Raw genomic sequence first — 10,064 nt, forward strand, 5'->3', positions numbered from 1 at the left:
TTATTAGGATAATAAGTAAAGATCATGTTCCATAAAAAATATTTTGTAAATTTCCTACCATAATTATATAAAAAATACGTTTTTATTAGTAACATGCATTGCTAAGAACTTCATTTGGACAACTTCAAAGGTGATTTTCTCAATAGTTCGATTTTTTTTGCACCCTCAGATTTTCAAATAGTTGTATCTCAGCCACATATTGTCCTATCCTAACTAACTATACATCAGTTTGTCATCTTATTTATTCATCTTTTAGATTATGTTAGAATGTCAATTTAAAAAATTGGTCACATTTATTAATTTAGCAGCTTCATGTTTATGTTTCAACTTTTTAAAATGTGTATTATATTAGAAAAGCCTGCAAAAAAAGCATTTTTCACTAGTTGTCTTAAACTTTTAGACAACATTGTACATCTTTTCTGCTAATAAAATGAACACAAGACGTTATGTATTTCAGATCAGCAGTATTATGCATGAACACAATAGCAAATCGTCCTTGTCTCAAGGTGAGGTGTTTATAATGAGCTAAGCTCTTGAGCCGTTTTCATCACCCTCATCTTCATCACAGGTGCCAAATCTGTAACTCACACCCCTCTATTGTCTTCATATTGTTATCGTTGCTCCAAAACAACTAATAACTCGCATTACCCTGACTGGAAAACTTACTTCTGGAAAGCCGTGGGTCAAATACACCAACTAGCGGATACTGGATAGATAGTTGATCTATTCTCCAGGCCTAAAAACAGAGAATATGGCGTTCCTCCTGCAGCAGATGTTGGGGGACAAAATCAAAAACATGACAGGAGGAAACAACGACGCAGAGGAGAACGAGGCCGGAAAAGAAACGGCAGCGTCGAAAGGAATGAGCCGGGAAGAGTTCGAGGAGTATCAGAAACAACTCGTCGAGGAGAAGTGAGTCAAACGGATATATTATACATACAAAATAAAGTGGAGTGAATGAGAAGCGTCGACTGCGGTATAATATTTACAGTATACCTGCACGCGATGCAACGGCTTTCTTTTTTTACGCGCGGTTTGCAGAGTTGAGCGGTTTAACCAATCGCGAGCATTTCTGCTGAGTTTAGGAACGCAGTGGCCAATCAGAGGCGTTTTGATTAGTCACCGCTACGCGCTCACTGATTGAATCTGCTTTCGCGAATTTCCTCATCATCATAAACAACAACAAAGTGCAGAAATTATGTAAGTAAAATTAATTTTAAAGTGTAGACAGCTTCAGTGGTTATAAGGGAGTTTTTGCTAAAGTGAAAGTGAAATTTTGAATACAATAACCAATAAGAAGTCTTGATTTTTCAGTGGCCAAAAAGCAATAAAAAATTCACAAACAGGTCTTAGCGAAAAAACAACAACAGCTTGTCATTAATTGACATTAATAATTATTTACACAATATTAAGTGCAAAAATTAATAATTTTGTCATGACATTGCAGCTCCGTCCTCTAATGAGTTCCTGTTTTTTCATTTAAAGTCTATTTACATTATGCAATTTTTTAATTAAATACATATACATGAGCAGCATTAAAAGTCTATAAATAGACGGTGTATAAATGCAGTGTATTTACATGCAGTTTTCAGAGTTGAGCGGTTTAACCAATCGTGAATGTTTCTGCTGAGTTTAGGAACGCAGTGGCCAATCAGAGGCGTTTTGATTAGTCACCGCTACGCGCTCACTAACTTGAATCTGCTTTTGCGAATTCCCTCATCGTCATAAACAACAACAAAGTGCTGAAAATATGTAAGTAAGAGTAGTTTTGAAGTGTAGACAGCTTCAGTGGTTATAACAGGAGTTTCTGCTTAGGCGAGACACTGCAGGTGAATAGGGTAAAAAAAAAAACTAATAGTTATCACCTTACTTACCCAGATGATTGATTACATTGATAATTGCAAAAAAAAAAAAATTATTACAAGTTTTCTAAAATGTTAGGTTTAAATATGCAAATGAGGCATTATTTAATGAAATATGCACAAATTTGCATGCATTTCTAGTACAAAAATCGAAACACTGGATCAAGTCAGCTTTGAAATTCTTGTTATTTTTTTTATTTATTTATTTATTTATTTTTTGACATACAGTAGAGTCAAATGTTTTTGCAGAGGGGATTTTGGATTTTGGATTTTTCATTTTGTTACTCCATAATTCAGAAACTTAAAACAGACAGAAAACCATGTATTTTTGTTTACCATTTTGGGGGGAGTAAAATGTTGTATAAAATCAAACTAATTATATATGAACAAATCCCATAGTAAAAACCTTCAGGATATAGAAAGGAATAAAAATGTATGGTTTGGTGTGTGAGTGCTACTCAAGTGGAGATTTATAGCTCAGTGTAGAAGAAAATAACTAATTTTGAGAAAACGGGCTTTACAAATATGTATTGTAATTAAAATCTTTTGAAACAAATAGATAAAGTGAAAGAAACACTTAACAGTGTCTTTTGGGTGAACACTTTATGAAAAAGCAAAAAGTCCAAAATCTCAAACAGTGTTTTTTTTTCCTGCAGAGTCTCCCCTTAAAGTGAAATTGAAAGTTTGAATAAAATAACCAACACAAAGTCCTGATTTTTCAATCGTCAAAAAGCAATAAACAATTCCTAAACAGTTCAAAAAAGAAAAAAGAGACATCAGGCACATTTTATTGTGGTCTCAAAATATATTTTATTTCAACAAAAACAATTAGTTAATATCTTCATTTTTAGTTCAACTTTATAATAGAAAAAATAATTAAGTAATAATCAGATATTTTTATTTTAGCTTTATTTCAATTAACAAAAAATAACAATAGTTAACAATTTTATAATTGTACAAATTAATTCACTAAACAATACTTATTTTTCATCCAATATTTATTTTATTTTATTTAATTTTTTTGAATAAGTGTAAAAAATAATTAGGCCTTACTAATTTAAATTAAATATAAAATAAACAATAAAATATAATTATAATTGTAAAAATAATGAATAATAAATAATAAATGTTTTTTGTTATAGTAAAGTGATTAAATAACTAAATAATTAGTTAAATATGAAAATAATAAATAAAATGCATAAATATTAATATATCAATATTAGGGCTGTCAAATGATTAAAATTTTTAATCAGATTAATCAGAATTTTCAGTGGATTAATCATGATTAATCACTACTTGCAACTACACCTGAATCCTAACCATTTTTTTTCTGAAATGCATCCATCCATCAATTATGGTGAAGAAAAAAAAATGCCGCGCTGGTGGAAACAACACAAGACTTTCGCTTTTACTTTCGAGAGCGGCTCGGATGGCGCAGCTGGAAGAGATCCATGTTCAATCGCACGCAGTAGGCTGAAACTTGCCACAAAATACCGGCAAAATAAATAATGATTGTGTCGGGGAAAGAGTAAAGACATATCTGAATTATTTATTAATAAAGTGTATTCTGAGTCAATGTCGCAAACATCCTGACTTAAAATCTCCTTTTTGGACGCGCCTTGAGAGAGACATTTATCTTTACGGATTACACAATGAACAAGTTTTTGTTTTCGATTTGTTTTATTTCGTTAAGTAATAATTTAAAGCTTTCTATAGATATGTTTATCATGTCTGTGAGGCATGCATTTCGCTTTATTTTTGTTAAGCACTCCTGTTCAAGAATGAGACGACAGAAAGCGCATCATTTTTGTTTTCTTTATTTTATAAAAACACTAACGTTTTTTGATGTATTACTCTTTACTTTGTGAGCAAAAATGAATGATAATTTTAAATTGCTTCCACTGAAAAACTACAAGTGATTGCGCTGGTGCCACGATGACCTGCAAAGCGGCTTTATCTCTCTCCGCACAAACTATGCGCCTAATCGCGCACATTTATCTTTAATGTTTAAACTATACTTGAACTGTTTTTTATCTATAGATTTTATTTTAGGCAAGTCGTGATGATTTGAGAAGGCAAACTGATCAAACAGGCTATGACCAGTCTTCCGTTGGGCGCTGTTCATTAAAAAAACAAAAACTTATATTTAACCAACAAAAAAATGCTCCAAACTTTTTTTCTAAATTAACTAAATAAAAAACGAAACTAAATATATACACTTTGCCATTGCATACAAAATTGAACTAAGAGGGATTTTTTTTCCCCGTCAATTGCTTTGATATCACTGTGTCAGTCAGCGCTCTTTCAAGAATGAACCCATCATAACTATGCAGATGTAATTCCCAAAACATAAGAAAAACGAAAGTTTAATTCAAATTCTGAATGGATTATAGCATGGAAAGTGCAAAGTGCGCTCCCCTTATTATCACTAAAAGCGTCACAAATAGAGATCTCACAAAGTTTCGTTGTAATCAATAAAGCTTTCTAAACTACACAATGAATCTTTTATTTACATCGCGTCTGCACTTAGTCATGAGATGATTCACGAGCGCGCAAAACGGCAATAAAAACCGATCTGGCGCTTTCAGCGGTGAGTGAATTCTGACAAACTGTTTCTAATTTTTCGAAATCAACACTTCTCAACGCTGCAAAAACACGCTGGATTGTTTGCCAGGGGCCCGTTTCAGAAAGGAGGTTAAGTGAAAACTCTGAGTATGTTAACCCTGAAATGAGGGAAACTCTGGGTTTTCGGTTTCAGAATGGGAGGTATGTTAAACCTGAGAAAGCAGAGTAAGTCAAGCCCGTTTCTGAAAGAGAGGTAACTTATACTCAGAGTCAGTTACCATGGCAACTTACTCTGTGAACCTAACCTGGTCGGGAGCAGGTTTTCTTCTGTAAACCCAGAGTTTCTTTCGGTCTCCTCCCCCTTTTTAAAGCGCAAGTGATGTTTAAATACATCATTCATTCATTTATGCTTCAAAAATGCTTTTCTTAATGAGTGTTTTGGAATGTAAATTTAGTGCATTTTACTTAAAACATGAAAAATAATCTTAATGCAACTGGAAACAAGATTATTTTTCTTACCCAATTGACAGATAATATGCAAAATAAGAAAAATACACTTAAAAGATTAAATAAACACCTTACACTGTACACTGTAAAAAAATATATAAAAAGGAAATAAAGTGCAAAAACAATAATTTTACAGAGAGAAGTTTTTACAGAAAAAAGTTATTTTACAGATTTTTCGTTGTTTCAATTATGATATTTAACTTTAATTTTAAATTTTTTGTTTGGCAGACACAGCTTCCAGTCATTTGACCGTTTTTTTTACGGGACCTTTTTTACAGTATAAAACCTTTATTTTACAAAATTTCCCTTGTTTCAGTTACAATATTTACTTAACTTTGTGGTTTTTGTTTGGCAGCTGTATCTGCCAGTGGTTTGACTGTTTTTTTACAGTGTAAAACCCTTATTTGACAGATTTTACCTAGATTACTACAATAAAAGCACTAAATGTTCTACAGAGAAACACTGTTATTTTACAAATCATTACAATAAAAAAAAAACTTCAATAAAGTTTCAAAGCATGCTCAAGGTGGAAAATGGACAGTTTTATTTAAAAGACAAAATACAAAGTCTTTACAAATGCCATATAAAATGTACATTTTAAATTTTTAGCTTTTTTTTTTAAAGAAATACAGCACAATTACATTTAAAATACTGTGCTGATGAAGAACATGGAACAGTTTCATCAGAATGTTTAATTAAATATATATTCAACTTAAGACAACTTCACTTGCAGAGAAAATATGTCCTGATAATTTACTCACCCCCATGTAATCCAAGATGTTCATGTCTTTCTTTCTTCAAAAAAAAAAAAAAAAAAAAAAAGTAAAGTTTTTGAGGAAAATATTCCAGGATTTTTGCATATAGTGGACTACAATGGGTTGAAGTTGAAGTTTCCAGTGACCCTTATTCCTTGGCTGGGATCATGTAGAGCCCTCTGAAGGTGCATTGAAACTGAAATTTGGATCTTCAACCTGTTGGCTCCCATCGAAAATTGGAGAAAAATCCTGGAATGTTTTTTTTTTTTCAAAAACCTTTTTGACAGAAAAAAGAAAGACATTTTGATTTAAGAATCTTTAGATTTTTAAAAAAAAATTGGAAACAACAAGACAATACTAAGTAAGAAAATCATTTTTAGATGCATTAATTTATTGCACATATTTTCATCATGCAGACACTGTCAAAGTGACAAAAATGGCATGTCCTTTCATAAATAAGATTATTATTTATCATATAGTATAGGATTATTTTGATTAGACATGTGTATTTATTTGACCTGTGTCATTTTTAAATGGTAGTCAGAGCACATTAGTACAGACACTGTATGCAGAGCGGTAAAGAAAGTGTGCCTTGCTCTAATGCTCTTTCTGAGAATTTTAGTATCATTGCCTACTGAGCACAAAGCCATCAAATATGAAGCTGATTGCTGTATGGAATGGAAGAATGGCAGATGAAAATGTATAATATATATATATATATATATATATATAACCACCACCACAGCTGTTAAATTTACTAGGTCATCTTTTTTTCCTATAAATGCACAAATGCAACTTTTATTCTTTTTTTTCCATGTTGGATTTTAATATTCTTCCAATACTTCCATCTCCTCTTCATCTGTTCTTCATCATTTTGCGAGCCTTCTTGCTGTTGGCTTCATTTCATAACTCTAATTAAGAAATGCAACCGTTTGGATTAGAGAACATTTCATTTTGTGAAAGAGCATTAGACTATGTGGAAAAAGCTGCTGCAAAGTGAAATTAGACACATATGTTTTTTTATATGACATATTTTAATGTCAAATATTTGTAAAATCATGTAGCCTACACTCATGAACCCTTTATGCTTAAAGCTTTACCTGGTTGAATTATGTTTACTTCCATGTTTAGCTGTTTTCTTCTTCTAATTATTATTTTTTATTTTATTTTATTTTATTTTTTGCCTGTTTGATACCATGAAAATTAATAGTTCAGTAACTTACCGTTCTGCCAGTTTTTACGTTTGATATTCTAATTATTAATAATTAAATAATTATATTCTTAATAATTATTAAGAATTAAAGTTAAGCATTGGCTCGAAATATGCAGAGGTCTTTTTGGCGGGAGCTGTTGCCATGGTGAATCATAATTTCAGAGCTCCATTGATCAGGGCTTTTCATAGTCAAGCTGCAAGCACTAAACTCAGAGTCAACCTACTCAGAGTGGATTGAACTAACTCATTTCAGCTGTTCTGTAACCGAAAACTCAGAGTTTCCCATCTCAGGGTAAGTCAACTCAGGGTTCAAGTTTTAACTCAGAGTTGGTTGAACCTCCTTATTGAAACAGGCCCCTGATCTTCAATTGCTTTGCTTTGGTTTGAGGGTATATAGCACCGTCTGCCAGTAGAACCGGGCCTAAGCTTGGCTAACCACTCCAGTTGCAGCCCAGGCTTGTACTTGTTAACTGTACCATCATCATTCTTTTTATATTTGAATCTGTCCATAGGCTCACCTTGCTCTATCTCGCCTCTAGCTCCCCAAACACTTTCCTGATAAATAATTCGTCACACTGCGCATGCGTGAAATGCGTTAAAAAAATTGACGTAATTAACGGCAACAAAATAATTAACGCCGTTAACGCGTTATTTTTGACAGCCCTAATCAATATATATGTAAGCGTATGTAAATAATAAAAAAACAAGCCTGATTCTTATAATTTTACATCCTTATGTTACTGCAAAACTGCATCATTAAATAACACTTTCTATGTAATAATATTAATATAATCTAGGTTTGAAGCACACACTCACAGTGATGTTTTATATACCTAATGAAATCGTCTTAGTCTGTATTTACTGTCTTATCCTAATTCCCGTTTCCTGTGGCCTGCTGCCGGCCAATAGCGGGATCAGTCTGTTACAGCCATCACCGCTGATCTGAGGTCAGCTGATGTCAGAAATGCATGACAGTAGATTACAATAACTGTTTGTCATGATTTAATATAATATGAACAAACAATGATGTGCATTTATTTAATTATGAAAAATAAAGACTCAACTCTTCAGCCGGATATCTGCAGATCAGGAGTGAAATAAGTGAGCGCTCAGTGTGACGTCTCGGAAAAAACTCTACCCACACATTGCCGTAATGTTGCTTTGCATTGGACCTCATCTCTTTATATAACACCCGATAGCATTAAGTCTAGAACTGGGTCACGAGAGTCCTGACTGGGTCAAAGGTCACAGCCTTTAGTGTGATCCAACAACAACTAGTTACTGTCCAACAAGCACACGTTACATCAGACAATCAGCACAGATTCACACACAGGTGCTTTTGTGGCAGTAATATTGTAGTATTATTTATATTTATAAAATAATGTTTTAATAAGTATTTTGAAGCTTGTGTTTTTATACTTTCAGTTTTTATTTTTATGATTTTTTTTTACAATTATATTATGTAATATTTTATTCAATAGTTTTATAACCAATTATTTATTTATATAAATACATATAAATATAAATGTTTTACAATTATAATTATTTGATATTTTATTCATTATTTGTATGAACAATTATTTATTGATATAAATATTACAATAATCTTAAATCCTGTGTTTTCATGTTTCAATTATAATTATTTAATATTTTATTTATTAGTTGTATCCCAGGGGTTCCCAACCTTTTTTACTCCGGGGCCCCCCTCCTTCTCCGGCCAATTTTGCAAGGCCCCCCTATGCCTGACATGTCATCTTATACTGTACTTCCACAGTAAAGAAAAAATAATTTATTTTTAAACTTTTTTATTAACCAAAACATTTGTTTTGCCTTAATTATTCTTCTACTGCATGTTATAAAAAAAAACCTCAAAATTCAAATAAAATTTAAATTAAAACTTCAAATATACCTCTGCTCAATTCTAACTTTTAAAATTATTTTACTTCAGACATTCTTTACAACTTAAGAGTACTTTTTCTTAAATAAGTGAACCTGCTCTACAACAGGGAGATACCAAAAGACCACTAAACCTATCCCTTTGAACTTGACTGACTGAATAGCTACTGTTTGTATCCATTAAAAAAATAATACACGAATTCAAAATACAGCAAATGCATTCTAAATCTGTTGAAACACATCGATGTGAAGGTTCGACCAAGACGGGATCAGTGAACTCTGTCAGTGCGCGCCTGATGCTCATAAACACCGAGCCTTACTCCTCTTCTATGGGTGAGCATCTATTATAAAACACTCACATTAATTTGGACAACTAGGCAAATGTTTGTAATTTCACGCAAAAATACGATAGGGATCAGAGCCCCGAGAGCGCGCATAGTTTGTGAATCAATAGCAGACTTATGCGTGTCTCATGCACGACTCTGATTTACACGAGACATTAGGCACGCGCAAGTTCGTTATTATGACACTAATCGTTTTTCCCTTTTACCTTTACGACGGTTTGCTTCATGCGTGCAGCCGAGAGATGTAACAGTAGTTTGCGTACAGCATTTGGAAGTTTTGAGCCGCCATTCAGTCTGTATTTAACAGTGCGATGAGGCTTGCTGCGCCGAGTCTGAAGCAATCAATCACAGAACACGAGAGAGGCTGTGCTTTTATTATTCTCATTTAGCGCATTAATAATGAAATTAAACAATTATAGGATAATATTTACATTAATTTTAAGATATCTCGCGGCCCCCCTGGAGGATCACTTAGGCCCCCTAGTGGGTCGCGACCCCCCGGTTGGGAACCGCTAACCTATTATGTATATAAATATAAATAATATTAAAATTATTTTGAAATCCTGTTTTTTATATTTTCAGTTTTAATGTTCAAGTTTGTTTTTTAAAAATTATAATTATTATTTTATTTAATAGGTTTATAACCAATTATTTATATAAATAAAAAAAATATTAAAATAATTTTGAATCCTGTTTTTATACTTTCAGTTTTCATTTTCATGTTTTGTTTACAATTATAATTATTTAATATTTTTTATTAGTTTTGAAACCAATTATTTATATACATATAAATAATATTAAAATAATTTTGAATCCTGTTTATATACTTTCAGTTTTCATGTTTTATTAACTTTTAAAAAAATATATAATTATTTAATATTTTATTCATTAGTTAAAAAATATTTATATACATATAAATAAT

The 10,064-nt window shown here is 31.9% G+C and overlaps 1 protein-coding gene across 1 annotated transcript in view; it reads left to right on the plus strand.

The window, feature by feature from the left end:
• Positions 1 to 563: 563 nt before the first annotated feature.
• The window catches only part of cplx4c (complexin 4c), a 19,389-nt gene continuing 9,888 nt past the window's right edge, over positions 564 to 10,064 (plus strand). Inside the window, exon 1 of the mRNA XM_073849926.1 lies at positions 564 to 912. Coding sequence (XP_073706027.1) covers positions 752 to 912 — 161 coding nt within the window. The 5' untranslated portion in view covers positions 564 to 751. The remainder of the gene's footprint in view (positions 913 to 10,064) is intronic.

This window comes from Garra rufa, chromosome 10 (assembly GCF_049309525.1).
Source record: "Garra rufa chromosome 10, GarRuf1.0, whole genome shotgun sequence".
Taxonomy (NCBI): domain Eukaryota; kingdom Metazoa; phylum Chordata; class Actinopteri; order Cypriniformes; family Cyprinidae; genus Garra; species Garra rufa.